Source organism: Choloepus didactylus, chromosome 5 (assembly GCF_015220235.1).
Source record: "Choloepus didactylus isolate mChoDid1 chromosome 5, mChoDid1.pri, whole genome shotgun sequence".
NCBI lineage: Eukaryota > Metazoa > Chordata > Mammalia > Pilosa > Megalonychidae > Choloepus > Choloepus didactylus.
Genome location: NC_051311.1, coordinates 49,664,516 through 49,682,215, shown reverse-complemented (window position 1 = coordinate 49,682,215; position 17,700 = coordinate 49,664,516). Strand labels below are relative to the sequence as shown.

At 38.6% G+C, this 17,700-nt stretch overlaps 1 protein-coding gene across 2 annotated transcripts; it reads right to left on the bottom strand.

Annotated features, from left to right (window-relative positions):
• Positions 1-5,600: 5,600 nt before the first annotated feature.
• MRPS33 (mitochondrial ribosomal protein S33) lies at positions 5,601-16,321 on the bottom strand. Of its 2 annotated transcripts, XM_037836013.1 has the most exons (4): positions 16,199-16,285; positions 14,214-14,266; positions 11,226-11,467; positions 5,601-8,255 (listed from the first exon to the last, which is right to left on the bottom strand). In XM_037836013.1, the coding sequence occupies exons 3-4, from the start codon at positions 11,438-11,440 to the stop codon at positions 8,150-8,152; spliced, it is 321 nt and encodes a 106-aa protein (XP_037691941.1). In that variant the 5' UTR covers positions 11,441-11,467; positions 14,214-14,266; positions 16,199-16,285; the 3' UTR covers positions 5,601-8,149. The 2 variants fall into 2 exon arrangements, with proteins under 2 accessions (XP_037691941.1, XP_037691940.1); XM_037836012.1 differs by lacking the exon at positions 14,214-14,266 and having other exon boundaries at positions 16,199-16,321.
• Positions 16,322-17,700: the final 1,379 nt, after the last annotated feature.

The following is a 17,700-nucleotide window of genomic DNA, read 5'->3' as shown; positions in this document are numbered from 1 at the left end:
ATGTATCATGCCCCCAGAAAAAGCCATATTCTTTGATCAGCAATCTTGTGGGGCAGACATATTAGTGGGGATTAAGTTGGAACATTTGGATTAGGTTGTTTGCATGGAAATGTGCCCCACTCAACTGTAGGTTATAACTCTGATGAGATATTTCCATGGAGGTGTGGCCCCACCCATTCAGGGTGGGCTTTGGTCAGTGGAGCCATATAAATGAGCTGACAAACAGAAGGAACTCAGTGCAGCTGAGAGTGACATTTTGAAGAGGAGCTACAGCCAAGAGGGACACTTTGAAGAATGCACTGGAACTGAGAGAGGAGCTTCAGCTTACAGAGACAGTTTGAAGACAGCCGTTGAAAGCAGACTCTTGCTCCAGAGAAACTAAGAGAGGACAAATGCCCCAAGAGCAACGGAGAGTCACATTTTGAAGAGGAGCTGTGGTCTAGAGAGGAAAATCCTGGGAGAAAGCCATTTTGAAACAAGAACTTGGAGCAGACAACAGCCACGTGCCTTCCCAGTTAACAGAGGTTTTCCGGACGCCATTGGCCATCCTCCAGTGAAGGTACCTGATTGTTGATGTGTTACCTTGGACATTTTATGGCCTTAAGACTGTAACTTTGTAACCAAATAAACCCCCTTTATAAAAGCCAGTCCATTTCTGGTGTTTTGCATTCTGGCAGCATCAGCAAATTAGAACAGATTCAATACTATTTTTATTTATTTTCTTGCTCAAATTGTTCCAGCTGTGGCCACTGGGAGCTCTTTCAGGTTGGCGCCTGGAACCTTTCAACATGTCCCCATTCTTTATTTTTTTTTTAGCACTTCCTTACTTTCTAGCATAAATCGTATTTATCCTGCTTCAGCCCTTGAATCTACTATCTCTTCAAGGAGTTCTTGTTCCTTTTGTTGGAGAATGGTATTTAGAAACCAAGATCTGTGTGCTGAGTGTGTTTATTTCTACTGGGGCATCCCTGCTTCCAGGCCTTCTCAGCAGACACTACTAGAAAATCTAGATCTATACTAACCCATTTGTATGCAGTTCTTTCTGTCTCTCATTATTCTTACAATATCTAAGCAAAACAGTATTTTGCAAAATTACTTATTATCTCCTTTCATCTCCACTTCCTTTTGTGTGATAATATGAAGAATTTATAATACAGTTAGATTCATTTGTCACAGTCTTCATTCCATCGTGGGTTTTCCCCTCATCGTGGTTGATTTTTAAAAATTTACATACAGCAAAATCCATTCTTTGTGGGGTGCATAGTTCTATGAGTTTTGATCAATGCACAGTGCTGTATATCTGCCACCAGAGTTTCTTATAGAATAGTTCCATCACTCCCAAAATTCTTCCAGTTGCCTCTGGTAGTCACTAGCAATATAAAACTCCTAGTGCAGCAGCAAGTTTCTTTTTTATTCCTACTGCTTCCTGTTGATTAAATTCCATGCCTGGGTTTTAGTCCTTTTATTCATGTCTTTTGTTGGCTTCCTAACTTTCTGCCTGGGTTCTGGAAACCCAATGGCCAGGATGCTGCTATAAATATGTCCTGCTTCCCTTGTGTGGGGCAGGTGTTGTGGTCCTGGGTCCTAATTTCCTGATCTTGTCTGTCCAGCTGGTTCTGATCTTGCTGCCTCTATGTAGTCTTCAGCTAGCTGATTTGTTCCTCATGTGACTCAGGGTAAGGTTACTCTTCCATGTCATGATGCTGCTTTCTTGGTCCTGGTCATCTACTCTAAGAGACACGGTTATCTACTCCAAGAGACAACTGCTAGTCATGGCCCAATCTGCTGGGAGAGTCAGGGAGGGCTAGTGCCAGGAAGAGAAGGAATGTGCCAAGGAGATGGTCCATACTCAGAAATACCAGAAGGCCCTTTGTTTCCCAAAAAATCTATTCTAAAAGACCCTATAAATAGGGAAGACCACAGTAATACATTCTTTTTTTAAAAAAAAAATTCCTATGTTTATTGAGCACCTATTATGTGCCAGGCAGTGTGCAAAAAACTTGACGGGAATTATTTCATTTTATTTCTACAATAATCCTCCGTGATAAACACTAATATTATCACCTCTTCACGTATGAGGAAACAAGGTTCACAGAGGTTAGTTTATTTGTCAAAAAGTCACATATCCAGGACTCTTAACCATGAAATTGTAGTTCATGGTGAGAAGCTAACAGAAATATCATCAAAGTGGTACATGGTTGGACCTCCTCTAAAGGACTAGGACAAGTATAGACAAGTTTTTTTTTTTTTTTTTTTTTTTTTCCCCATTGGAATTGAGGAGAAGATAGTCTTATATTAAAATGGAACATCTGGAAGGTCAGGAGCTAGATAATACTTAATGAGGGCTGGAATTTGCATACCACAGTGACCTGCAATGTGCAAACTTCCAAACAAATCCCAGCATCTCAAATACGCAAGCATCAACCTCAGGGCCTTTCTACAGATGGTTTTCAGTGGCATCAAAGTTTCCAAGGCAAAATGGGTCCAGGGCTCAGTCCTCAGATCTCTTCATTCTTCTATCTACACTAACTCCCTAGTTGACCTCATCCAATCTCCTAGCTTAAAATATCATCCATAAGCCAACAACTCCTAAATTTATGTCTCCAGTCTGGGTTTCTTTCCTGATTTCCATATCATTTATATCCAACTGTTTGTTTACTTGACATTTCCATTTGAATCATAGCAGGCACCTCAAAGTTAGTCTTTCCAATAACTGAACTGCTGATTTCCTACCCAAACCTCTTCCTCCTCCTATCTTCCTCATTTCTGTAAATGGAAACTCCATTTTTCTAGTCACTCAGGCCAAAAATCTTGTAGTTATTGTTGACTCCTCTCTTTCTCTCACATCTCACATCTAATCTTTCAGCAAGTCCTATTGTCTCTACCTTAAAACTAGATCTAGACTCCGACCACTCTTACCACTCCATCTTAGTCCAAACCCCTATCATTTCTTGTTTGGAATATTGCCATAGACTCTTAACTGGTCCCCTTGCTTCCTCTCTTGCCCCTATAGTCTATTCTTAAACCACTCTTTGTCCAGTAGACAGAGTGATTAAAAAACAAACAAACAAACAAGGTCATGCCACATCACTTTTCTGCTCAAAATCCTTCAGTGGCTTCTCATAACTTGCTCACTTGACCTCACCTCCTACCACTGTCCTCCTCCCCCTCTTCTTTCTAACCATACTGGCCTCCAGGTTCTTCTTCAAACACATCAAGCACCCTCTTGCCTCAGTTCTTTGCGCATGCCATCCATTGTCTTTACCAGAAATTCTCACAGCTTACTCCTTTACTTTCTAAAATTCTCTGCTAAAATGTCACCTTATCTGCATGGCCTTCCATGATCATCCTATCCATATGAAATAGTAGCCCCCACCAACTCCCACTGGCATTCCTGATCCTCACTGACCTGCTGTGCTTTTCCTTTGTAGCAGCTATCACATCTGACATATTGTGTAATGATTTAATTGTTATCTATCTCCTTCACTGGTGCTTTGTCTCTTTTGTTCACACTGAGCCCCCAGCACCTAAAACAGTATCTGGCAATTTACTAGGTTATCAATAAATATTTGTCGAACAAATGAATAAAATATTGCAAACTTTTTCATCCCCTCCCACTTTTTTCCTTCTCTTCCTTTCTTCTGATGTGTCCAATATCAAGCCAACATCTGTTGAGAACCAGGAGTTCATAAATCATTTTGAGATTTCTCAAAATAGCTCTTTTCAGTAATAGTTTCCCCATTCTGCAGATGTGAAAGCCAAGACATGGAAGGGTTCAGTAAAATCTCAAGGTTATGTATCTATTACCCCAAAGGCAAGAGATGGGGGAGTGAGGTTTGGAGGGGAGGGGGAAATGAAAGAACCCTGGGAACTTGAAGGCCTTATATTGATTCAATCAGGTTATGGCTCTGAGGTTGGCAAGCCATGCACCTCATAGCTTTCACCAACCAGAGTTTTTATTGTTGTGTCTTCCCTCATGCTATTTGCTGTAACCCCTTCTCTTGGCTCATGAAAATTCTATTACAGCATGGTAATTAAAGGAGCAGCCTTTGAAGTCAGGCAGCTTATGTTTAAAATTGGTCTAGACACATAGCTGCATGATCTTAGGCAAGTTATTTGATCTCTCTAAGCCTCAGTTTTCTTATCTATAAACTGGAGATGCTTATCACATGGGGGCTAAAAAAGATAGGGTCTACAGAGCACAATGTCTGACACTTAGCAAATGCTCCAATTTTTTATTTGCATTTAATGCTTTCGCTGATTGGAAATTCATTTTGGTTGATGCAAACTACATTGATCTCCCCTTTAACGCCTTAAAAAAAAAAGAAAAAATATATAAACTTTTTACTGTTTTGTTTAGTGTTTAATGCATTGGTCAGTTGTCATACTGGATATTGAGTGGAGCTCTTTTTACACACAACCTGTGTTTTCTCCAAGAATTCCGATATCTGTTTAGGGTACTGTTTTTATTTTCAATTCAATGGGCCAATCAATAGTTTCATGTCTCTTTTGGGAAAGTGATTCTGTACTGAGCATGGATTTAGATTGTCAATAAGGAGTTTGTGTCTTCTGCATGCAAAAAGTTCTCCGTAAACAAAATCTATCTTCTGTATCAGAAAAAAGACATTTTCTTTAGTAGAATGAAAATGGTCTTAGAATCTACATTGGTTTAACTCTAGTTTCTGGTTTTATATGGTCAGATTACCAATTAAGTTAGAAAATTGCATCTGGGTGATTTCTTTGGCCAGTCTTCATACTAGTTTCATGCAGCTCCCCTCCCCATTTTTGTTGCCTTTTGGTCATTTAGCAAACAGCATACTTAAATGTTTTACTGTTTTTCCAGTTACCTCAATATTTGGGATTTTACTTTTCTGTTCTGTTTAAATCTTCTCAAAAGTATTACAGTCTGCTTTGCTGCTTCAATGTTCTTCTTGCTTTTTTATTTTAAGGAAATACTTTCTTTTGAACTTTAAGAAATAGGGACATGAAGACAGGGTTGGCAGATTCTTGAAGTTTGTTTTGTCATCTAAAATTCTAAAATTAGGCACAGGAGCTTTGGGAGGAATGTGTGAGAAAAGAGGGAAGGGGTGAAGAGTGTAAAATTTTTTGTTTTTGATTTATTCTTTCGTGAAAGAAGCTTTATGAATAAAAGGAGGCTAAAAAAGCACATGAAGGATGGTTTGTATGGTGTGTGACTGTATCTCAATAAAACTGCATTTAAAAAAAAGTACATGAAGTAGAACATGTCTAAACCTCCTTCCAGGATTAAAATTTGCAAAGAGCACACAGAATAAACTGTGTGCAGGATAACTAAATTGGTAGCTTACTTGCTAAGGTCCAAATGTCAGGGCCAAATAAAACAGATTAACTAGAGAGACATATAAGATGCTTTTTTAAAAAAATGAATTGCTAGAATCCATAATACATAAATAATTTGTTATCTCCCATCTATTCCCTCTTCTTGAACGTACCACTCTGCATGTAAATGTAGAGAACTTTAATACCTTTTGGCAGATATGTGTCAATGCTGCTTTGGAAAAAAATCTGCTAGTAAGACGTTTCAATTCTTACTAGTCACAAAAAAGCACTATACATAAAAATATCTGATTAACCCTTTACTATTTACATAGTCCTCTTCACAAACATCTTAATATTTCATTAATCCAATGAAGTATTATCATGATTTTACAGATGAGGAAAGAGGTTCAGAGGTCACATAATCATTAAGTAGAACTACGACACAAACCCTAGACTTTTGAATTCAAAACCCATTCTCTTTTCACTATGGCATATTGAAATCAAGGGCAAAAATCCTCCATGCACACAAAACACCGAACATTATAGGGAAAGCACAAATAAGAGAAAGCCGAGTAAACAATCTGACTAGTCTAAACCTGTAGTTATGATTTTTTCTAATTGCAATTGGTTCGTGTCTCAATCCTCTGTCAATTGTGTCCTGAAATGTGTTGCTTCCATGGCGTTAAAACTATTCCTTATTCTCTACCTTCCATTTGGTTCACTACAGGCTGTTTGAGTCAAACAGCATTCACTGTAACAGTTGAGTTTCAGGTAATGGGATATGTACAAATAAATTTTAACTTCAATTTCTGACTTTCAAAATGGGACAGTAGAACACTAATCTATTGCTGGGTCATCTACAAACTTCCCTATAGCCACTGCTAAGGCCCCTTGCAGGCTCAGGTCCAAGGGTTCAGGTTTCAAGTTCTTCCATTAGTTAACCCATACATTGATTCTTTGCTTATTTTCTGGCACCAGTCTACTGTAAGTATCTAATGCAGTTACTCTCTTTAAAATAAACTAATTTTCCTAAATTCCTTTTATGTTCAGGCTGACTCCAAATACTGGAGATCACATAATTCAGAACATCCTCTTAGCTTCAATGGGTTTAGGCTGAGTCTGTTTTTCAGTCTCACGTCCTGGGGTAAACATCCACCCACACCTGGTTCAGCTGCACTGGCCAAGAATAACAGTGCATCTGCACTTTCCTAAGCAAATCCCTGAAATCTTACCAACACTTTAAAATACACATATGCTCATTCACACAATCTTAAGGACTAAGTCTTATTTATATCTGAACCATCTAAGTCAGGCACATAGCAGGTGCTCAGTACAATTTTAAATGAATGAATTCTGTCTTTTGCTGGAATTAACTTACAAATCATCCAATTTTAGGTAGTTTTTTTCATAAGCTAATATAGATCTTAGCCATACCATCTGGATTATGTATCTTTTAAAATATCATTTATCCAAACATATGTAGTGAGATTCTTACTAGTTCAGGAATTATTCACAGGACAATTTTTGTCAATATGTCTAATGTTGCAAGGGGTGGGGTGGAACCCTTAGCTGGAATAGCTGCTATACATCCTCTTGCCTATACACTTTGCTCTCCTTTCCCAAGATAGGTAGAACCAGGGGTTAAAAAGTTCTTAAAAATTTTTATTGAACAGTGCTAGATTTCAGAACAACTCCTGTTGAAAAAAAAAAAAAAAATCAGAGAAGCCCTTACAACCTCATTGGAAACTCACTGTTAGAATACAATAAAATTAGCACCTAGCTAGGTAACAGTAATCTTTCATACAAATCACATCTTACACACAATGACCTCTGGATAAATTCCAAGCTTTTTTACAGAAACATGCAAAGCCCTTCATAGTCTGGCCTCTATTTCCTTATAGCCAACCAAACACTAATCACAGTGGTCTTTTTTTCAATTCCTTGAACATGACAATTTCATTCCTTAGGGCTTTGCAAATGGTGTTCTCTGGGTCTCAAACATTCTTTTCACCATTTTTCTCTGGCTTACTCATACTTATCCTTCAGTTTAAGCAACACTTCTTTAGGGAGGCCTTCTTTCAACTCCCTGATGAGGTTTGGGCCTCCCGTTATCTCTCTGGATCCATCCATCCATCCATCCACCCACACTTTCATAGAAGCCTGGACTTTTCCCTTGCAGCATTTAATACAATTATATTTATTTAATTATGTATGTTAGTCTCTCCCATGAGATTGAAAGTTCTGTGAAGGTAGGAGAGACTGTCTCCCCTACTAACTGCTGTATTTCCAGAGCCCTCACAGTGCCTTGTATATAGCAGGTTCTCAGTACTCCTTTTCCAAGTACAGACTTTCATCCCACAAATCTATCTTATTAGATTCTCTCAAAGGAGTAGGTGGAGAGGCATATAAAGTTTGTGAGTTTGGTGGCTGGAGACAGTGGCTGAAAAAACAGAGAGATAAAAGAAGCTTAGGGCTGGTTAAGAGAGGAAGCAAGAAGGGAGAATGAGGAAACTGCAGGATATCCATTTAATGAATTCTCCCTTCCACTTCTCCAACATCCCATCCCTACCCCAAACAAGTCTTTAAACAATAATTTATGTATTCATTTCTTTAGAGAATTAGGTAAACTTCATATTAAAAAACAAAGGCCAAAAAAATTATGCAGAATCAGAATCTGTTTAAGAAACCAGTCACAATTTAACTGGGTTGGACTTTAGAATGGAGATGATTGTGTTCCTCCAAATAACCTTCCATTTAGGAAGATTACATTCCTACAGTATGTGGAAAAACAATAAATACACTTTCTTCTGCTCTCACTGAAGAAGAAATTTTCTCTCTTGATGCACCAACACTATTTCCTTTTTGCTGCTCTTTTCCCTTCTCCTTTCCTTGGTTTCCCCTTTCCACGGAGCTTCTTTAGTCGCAATTGCTCATCTCTAAAATCTTGATGCTCATCTCTGAAAGAAGAAAGGAAGAATTAAACAGCTATTTTTACCAGTCTGTAAAAACACACCATTCTAGCATTGTTCCCTTACGTGTCTTTGGTTATCAATCCTTGACTTTTATAGGGCACATACTCAATTTGATGAACAGAAAGAACAGGGAGCCCTCAACATACAGATGGGTTTTGTTCTAAAGTTCATTTATAAGCCATAGTTTCTCCTCACAGAAACAATGCCACAAATAGTTAAATTTCCAGGCCAGTCCCTGTAAAACCTGTTTAACTGATACAATACTAATAATTTTCCTACAACACTAGGACTAAACAATAAGAGAAGCAGAAAGTGGGCATAAACTTCAATAGCTGCATAGCAACTCTGATAGCCCTGGGAATTAGCATCTATTACTAATGGGGAGAGGTCTGGAGGAAGCTGCCTTAATAAGGCTCAGACAGAAGGGAGCCTGATCAAAAGACAGCTACCATAAGGCTCAGGGCAGCCAGGACTTGTGGATGGCACAGAAGCTGAAGACTATGTATAGCATATAATAATGACTACATCTCAAGATCAAATACCTAAAGAACAGTATAGTGGTTAAACATGTAAGCTCCGGAACCCATATGAAGCTGGGTTCAAATCCCAGCTCCACCATTTACTACTTGTGCAAACTTGGATAAGTTACCTTACCTTTAGTTTCCTCATCTGTAAAATGCAGATATTAATGGCACATGAATTAAATTTACTAAGAGAGGGGTTTGCTGGGTCCAATTTTTGACTCTCTAGGCTGCTTTTAAAAAAGATTGGTTTTATAGGGTACACTATTTCATTTCATGAACATGATGTATGGTATACATCAGAACCCTTTGGGATTAGCTACTAATGCTCCCAAATAACAATCTATTTTTAGAGCAGCCAGAGTAATTCTTTAAAATATAAGTCTAATCATGTCACTGTTCACAACCCTGCAAATAGCTCTCTATTTCACTGAGCGTAGAAGCCGAAGTCCTTACCATGGCCTACACAGCCCTGTATGACCTGCCTCCAGCTTACCTAACCCTCATCTCTCTGCCTCCTGTCTACCACTCTCCCCACAGCTTGCTCGGCTACAGCCACACTAGCTTCTGTGCAACTCCTGGAACATATCAGGCACATTCCCACCTCAAGGTCTTTGCTCTGGCTGTTGCTACTGCCTTGAAAGCTCTTCTCCATATACCCTCTTGGCTAACTCACCACTTTCAAGTCTCCGCTTAAACCTTCTCAATGAGGCGTACCCTGACTGCCCTATTCAATACTGTAACTTGTCCTCTCCCCCACCCACTGTGTGCCCTGTCGGCACTCTTGAGCCTGCTTAGCTTGCTATATTATTTTCCTTCCACAGTGTGTACAACTTAATAATATACCATGTAATTAACTTATTTATCATATTTATTCCTCTCTCCCACCAGTCTCCCCAATCAGAAAGAAAGCTCCACAAAAGCAGGGGACTTTTGTCTCTATCGATGATATATCCCAAGAACCTGACTGACTGAATGAATCAATTGTTCTTGAGAACCTGTGCTTCACTCCTCCTTTTGCAGGTTTTTGAATAATATTTTCTTTATTGAAGACTATCATGTTTCATCCAGCCTGATACCACAGGAGGCCTGGCATTAGAGGCACCATTTACCACAACTGGTGACTAAATACATGAAAATAATTTTGCTTTTCCACAGATAACTAAATGCTAAGTATTTTTTTTCCTGTCTCCAAAGATAGACAAGTGTTTATTTTTCAAACAAATGGAGAGTGGCAGCAGTTCAGATAAATTAAAATAGCTGAATGTGATTTTGTTATGGGTTGTAATTTTCTACTCAGGATTCTGCCTTCCAGTGATATTCTGTTTTGAGCCATAATAACATTAGTTTTTATTTTCTGAACTCAGACTAATAGCAAGGGAAGACAGTCCCAAAGCAATCTTAGAAATTCAAAATGTCATGGATTTTAATCTCTAATAATATGTTAACTAAGAAAAACTATTCTATTTTGTTCACCACCCCCCTAGTGCCCATCTTTAGTGCCTGCATACGAAAGGTTAAAGATTATCTGTTAGCTATCTGGAATGAATATCATGCTACACTATTAATTTTCATATTAGAATGAATAGTTCCAAATACATTTTTATAAGATTGCCCAAAGACCAGTCAAATTAAGACAAGTCAAAAATTTTAAAATGGTGGGTATTTTAACTTTATACAAGTATGTTCTTTTTGAATTCTTCTATGATGAACATGTTTTAGTTTAGTAATGAAAAAAGTAAAGAAAATGATCCCACAGATACTTGATCTTTTCTGTTTCTAGGGAAGCATATAGTCTTAAGTACCTACTTCCTATACATATACAAACATACAAATGCATGGTGTTAAGAGCCTATCCAATTTAATGCTCTCATGTATAACTCTTAAAGGGGAATATTGCTTATATACACCAAATTAAATTATCAAAAAGGGTACAGAATAAAAATGCCAGAAGAAAGTGGGAGGAAATAAGAGTGCCAATGAAACTGCCACCAGGCTCCCACACATCAGCTAAGAAGAAGAGATGTGGGACAAGGACTCTCTGTTCATCTGATGAGACCTGGCACTGGTCTCAGGGGCAACCCTGGTGTTCCCATTGTTTTCTTTCTCTGCACTTGGACCAGTTTCCCCCTGCATCCTTTTTATAATGCTCTTAGATTGAACAAAATTAAACATCTCTCTACAGCTTAGTACCATGTTTTACACATAATTAAAATGTGTCTTCTAATAAGTGCATGTTTCTCTTTTTTTTGTTTGTTTGTTTGTCTATTATAGATACTTTGAAAAAAGCATTTCCCCCAAAACTGTACCTGGGCACTGTTAAAAGAACCACAAAACTGTAAGGATAGAAAGGCTAATTTTTTTTTTTTCCTTTCCTGATTTACTAAAAAAATCTCCCACCAGAAGTTCCTTTCTGTGTTTTTTTTGTCATCACCTGTAGAGGCCATGAAAACGTAGTATCCCCATGAGTGCAAAATAAGTGTTGTGATTTGGATACCAGTCATACGTCTCCTTCCTCTTGGCCAAAGGCTGTTCACTAAACAGTTTCACTACTTTCATGGATTTGGAATCAGTGGGTCTGGCAACTTCACCAAATAGCCGGGCACTCAGACGAGTCATGCGCAAGGCATATTCTGAAAGGGAAGCCATATCTTGAGCAGCAAGGAACAGGAATCTCTATAGAAAATGAGAAGAAAGATAAAAAGGTTAGTGTAAGAAATTCTAAGATTATCTAATGAACACTTATTAGAAATGAAAACATATTAGAAATGAAAACACAGAAAGCCAACATGAATCAGTACATACAGTTGGCAGTACATGACTTAGAGTTGAGCAAGGTCCACAGTCTTAAAATGGACATTTTTTTGTATGCTTTACATTTGCATTTTGAAGTCATACATACTACTATTCCCTTGCCATACTGTCATGTTTTCAGTGAAGCATTTTGTGATTCAAGAGTTTATTTACTGATAGCCAGTTTACCTACTTAGTAGGCTGGGTAAAGAGGATAGGGAAACAAGTTATGCTACCACAGCATTATTATTATACCTTCAGAAAACACCTATCTAAGCAATCTACAAAATAAATATGCTGACTGCTTGCCATCTAAAAGTTTAATCATGGCAGAGAAATAATTAGGCCGTTGTCTTTATTATTAGTCCTTTGAACACTGTTCTCCTCTAGGGCTCCAGATGGCTCTGAGAATGGTTAATGAGTTATGAGGTCATTTAGCCTCTAGGTTACTGGATTGAATTCTGTCTAGAGACTGAAGGCCATTTGGGAAAAACAAACCGAGAGATAGTAGTCCTGGAGAAATAAGCTCAACAGCTCATTTTATTCCTGAACAGGAGGCTCTTATGAGTTGTGATTTACTTGTCTTTTCTTCCATCTTACATATTCTGCCTCAATATAAAATACCTAAGTTCTTATTAGCTGAAAACTAACTTTTTCCAGGGGTGTAGAATGTTGAAATAGGTATAAGAATGATATTCTCTGATATGCAGAAATTACAGCTAATGTATATTAAAAACATATATGTAGGTGATACATAAAAATCAAGAATGTTGCTGGTAGAAAAGGTAATTCTCCCATCCCATTTCAGATCAGATGTAGTGGTTATTGTGGTCAGAGTATGCCAATTTATGTGAAATTTTAGTAATAAGATGATAATCTTATCCCCTGTCTAGCTGGGATGAAAAAGTACTAAACTCCAAAAAGAAAAAGGCATAAACCTATCTTGAAAAAACAATGGGAGAAATACACAAACAAATCTCCTAAACAGGAATGGGGTTGAATAAATTCCAAAAGAACTCTTGGAAGAAAAAAAAAAGAATTTAAATTAAGGAAGTTTTCATTCCCATGAATGATTCATTAAAGATCCATTAAAAGAGCAGAGGCTGACCTCAAACCAACTGCCCAACATCAACCTTCGACCATTTACCATTCTGAACAATCTTGGGCCAATAGTGCCACCTGAAGGCCAACAGTGGTAGAACTGTCTGACCCAAGGTCTCTTCCACCCTCGCCAGGCCACAACCTAGGGATCACAAACAAGCCTTGCTCTTCCTTTTTCTTTTTAGCACTCTCAGTTCTCATATTCACTTCTCTCCAAACTCTTACTCCATTATGTGGATATAGATGGGTTGGGGTTGTTAGGGCTAGTTATATTTTCATCATTTAAAAAGAAAGTCATAAACCAGTTTAACGTATAAGTAGAAAACAGTAACAATCAGTGCCATAAACATCTGAAGGCCCTGCAAACGTACAGAAGTCACTTTTAGAGGATGCAAAAAGTTTCTTGGCATGCCTTATCTTTTCCTTCCTTCCACATTTAAAGTTAACTTTTCTAAACATCAGATTTAAAAGTTTTTTTTCCCCTCTTAATCAACTTTGCTTTGTTTGTTTAATTATCATTAAGGTATCAGAATATTTTTCTATTGCAATCATGCAATACTTAGTTATTTGTTATTAGTTATTTGTAAGCTGGTCTGGGAAGTACCATTTTTATTACAATGATTTTAGGAAAATATGATCTGAATTCCAAATCACTTTATTTTTAAATGAAGAGGAAGCATGGAATCATCAGAACTTGGGTTGAGTACTGGTTCTGTCACTTGTTATTTGGGTTATTTTGACAGTTACCTATGCTTTCTAAATTTGATTTTCCTATTCTGAAAACAAAGCTGGCAGGACTATTCTAAGAAATAAAGAAAATAATGGCACTCAGTAAATGGTAAAGAAAAACTTAAACCTGTTTGTAAGTTTGGTGTTCATATGTTCTATACAGACACATTTGTTTATCTCTTGTCCTCATTTAATCATAAGGAAAAAAAAAGATAGACACTCTGTGCTGTTAAACCTGTAACTCCTTGGAATGATCTCCTCACCCAGAAAGACTGACAGCCAGAGAAACAGGGAAGAGGACCAACAGCTTGGTAACTTGACAGGTAGCAAAGAAGAAGGGACTCACTAGGACAGTGATCACCGAAGCCACCACAGCTAAGTTATCTCCATGCCCACTTTGGAATGGAGCATATTCCTGGGATGGCTCATAAGGTATAAAGCTCATGAGAATCCATTGGAACATACTGGAAAATCCAGGTCCTTAAAATTTTTACCATGTAGAGAGGGAATAAACCTCTTCAAACCTGAATTTCTTACTAGAAACAAAGAACCACCAGCTAAATAGGGGGAAAATGAAAATGGTTATAACAATTACCAACAAGACTGTTTTGTAGTCTCCTTCTGAAGGAGAGATATACATGTCTCTGATGAAAATGGCACTGGAACTTGCTATGCTTTTTTTTTAAAACAACAACAACAAAACACAGGCTAAAACCTTCTGCAGTTCATAAATATTGGTTCCAATACTGGCAAATTGCCACTTTTAACTAGCTTTAAATTTATAATTTGGAAACCTTACTTTGGACTTTTCAGGACTCTGGTATGCCTCTCTATAGAATCTTTCAATTTTATCTAAAAAATAAAACAAAGGAGAAGAAAAAAAGAAAATGACTGTTAATATTTTAAAAGGTAAATATTTTACATGCTGTGCCGGTTTGAATGTATTATGTCCCCCAGAAAAAGCCATATTCTTTGATGCAATCTTGTGGGGCAGACTGAATAGTGGGGATTAAGTTGGAACATTTGAATTAGGTTGTTTGCATTGAGATGTGTCCCACCCAACTGTAGATGATAACTGATGGGATATTTCCATGGAGGCGTGGCCCCGCCCATTTGGGGTGGGCCTTGATCAGTGGAGCCATATAAATGAGCTGGCTCAAGGAGAGGAAACGGAGTGCAGCTGTGAGTGATGTTTTGGAGAGGAGCAAGCTTGCTAGAGAGGAACGTCCTGGGAGAAAGCCATTTTGAAACCTGAACTTTGGAGCAGATGCCAGCCACGTGCCTTCCTAGCTAGCAGAGGTTTTCCGGATGCCATTGGCCATCCTCCGGTGAAGGTACCCGATTGCTGGTGTGTTACTTTGGATGCTTTGTGGCCTTAAGACTGTAACTGTGTAGCAAAATAAACCCCAATCCATCTCTGGTGTTTTGCATTCTGCAGCATTAGCAAACTAAGACACATGCCAATTATATTTTTACTTACATAAAACCATTCTAGCCACTTGTCACCTTTCTTTAAGTGGGAACTAAAGACAACCACAGTATTATGAAGAAAAATTAAGTGGAATTGGAAACACTAGGCAAAAATATATAAATTTCTCAAATGTGCTGATCAAAACAAGGTAAGCACAAACAAGAAGAAAATTCCTATACATTTACTTTGGTATAAAAGGGCAAGTTTCTTTATCTTCCTGAGAGATCTAATGCATTCAAAAAGGACAGGTTTTTTTTTTTTTTTGTAACTGGTTTGGATTAGGTTTGCTTTTTCTCTTTGAAAGGTGAAGATGAAGTACAGAAATTCTCAACCTCGATATGCCTCAATAACCTGAATCCTATGAAACGGTGAAACTGTATGCTGAAATGTACATGTATATAAGTACATGTGTGAAGAAAGCTTTCTCCAGTTTCTCAGAAATCACTGGTTAGCAGAGATTGCACCAGCTTTGGAGCAGAAAACTTGGGTGGAATCTTGCCTCCGCCCTTTCATGGCCATGTCAACTTTATGGTAGTAGTTACTCTGTGCCTAGGTTTTCTCATCAATTAAATGAGGACAATCATACTAACTTTCCGAGTTGTAGGGCTTACATGCAAAACTCACGTGATGACTAACCTAAGAATCACCAAGATCCAAGGAACTCGCATATACCGTGCGCAACGTGTTGCCACAGTAAAACAATCTAAACAGAATGCTTTATTTTTAAAGCCTACTACGGTTTAGTTTACTGAGTTATAGAGATAAAGAAACCACTGGATATATGTTAACTATATTCAGTCCAATAAGAACAATTCCCCTCCCCTTTCCAATTGACTCGATGACTCATGTCCGTGTTGGAAGCACTAGTGCCAAGACAACCGACGTTTGAATCGGTTGGGCATTACGCTAATATTTCTCCTAAATAGCACCTTCTTATAGTTTTCTTAAGCTGGTAACAAAATTAATCTACATTTCTCAAAGAAATCCACGGTGCAGAAGGGTCGTCCGACAAGCAGAGAAACTGAGCCTTGTACTGCTAACTAATCTGGAAGAGGAGAGTAACTGCGCCTGAGTGGAAAATTACGGCAGCATGAACGCTGGCGTCCTTCCTTTGGTAAATTCCCCAATACATGCAAGAAAAGGCCAAGTTGTTTATGTGGTACGTATGTGAAATCACAAAATTAGTTAACTAATGAAATTCACCAGTCTCATTCTTGGTGACTCGACAAGGTTGGAAGCCCCCGAAAGAGCTCTCCACCCGTCGCCCGTATCTTACTACACAGCCCACAAAAGTCACGGACACGCAGCCTTACCTGTCCCTGACCTTGCTCCCCTACGCGCCGCTTTTCCTGAAAGCAGTTCCCTGACGCAGCCTCGCGATCACTGCCTGCAACTACCGCGGAGAGCAGTAGAGAAACGGAAACTTGACGGCTAGAGAGAAGTGCTACTGAAAGACCCGGAACTACTAGCTCTAGCTCTTGGAGGCCTCAGAGGTCATACGTGGCGCCTGCGCAATGAGGCCAATGTCTCTGGGTACGTGGGAAGTTTGGGGCAGGTAGCAGAGGACGGTGAGGATCGAGTGACTTTTGTGGACGGTTCGACAACTGTATTTGGTTCGGAGCAGCTACAGAGCTGCCAGCAAAAGCTCTGAAGCAGCGGCTGTTCGTGTGCCTTGTAGTGGGAAGATGAAATGCACTTTCCTATTTCTATCCTCCCACCACTTGTCTTTGTGTTTTCTTTCTTTTTTTCCACACAGCCTAGTCTTTACTTGTTTCAACCGCGTCTTGACTCTAAGGGCTGAGGAGTCTTCTGACCCACCTGCGGTGCCTTCTTTCTCCCCTAACATCTGTCTTCTCGCCTCCCAATAGTCAATTAGGATCTCCCCCAGGAGGCCTTCCTTAATACTCCTTGGCTGAGTTAAGGGCGTTATTTGAAGCTCTCTTTGTCTCTCTGCCCCACAAACTGGGAAGCTTCTTCAGGGAGTGGGGACCAGACATTCATCTGTCTCTTCAGTAGTTGTCTAGACCTTGCTTGGCAGATAGTAGTAGCACAGTGAGTGTTTGCTGTTGGACTGATGACTTTGATTTCACCCCATACTAAACCTGCTATTAAGCCACTTCCCTTAGCAGTGAATGCTTTCGTAAGCATTTATTGAATGTTTAATAGTTCAGCTGAGAAAACAGTACTTATTTTCATAGACTTACTCAAGGTCTTTCGTAAATAAAATGTGCCTGGGAATTAAGGTAAATCAGCAGAGAGAGCTATACTCCTATATGGTATTCTATTCACACTCCCTTCTTATAGACTGTGCTTTTGTTACTATGTTTTGACACCTTATCAGTCTATGCTTTAGAATTTGCTTTTATCAAGTTTAAATTTTGACGTATTGTCAACCTGTCAACAGTAAACAGCCTTATAAACTTGGGTCTAGTGTAGTGAAGTTGGCAAAATTTGCATTTACACAGGGCATAATGACTACCCCATGTGGAGCTTCAGTCCAAAAAATGAATAGCCGAACTTCTAGGAGAAATTTCACTTTGTCTTTTGTGTTTCAGTGCAGTTGACTTGTTTTTGTCTTATGGACACTGGATTGTGTAAACAAAAAGATTTCCTTTGCATGTTAGCTGTTAAAACTTTTAGAGCCAAATTTGTAGTTGATTCATGACAAGGACTATATTTATGTATATTCTTGCATAAATCTGTTCTTGGGTCCATTTTTTATACCACCCTTGGTTTTTCCTTTATACCTGTTTATTATTTATGTTACTGGTATGCTTTGTGAATCACTGTAAGCTACTGTGAATCCTTGAACCAT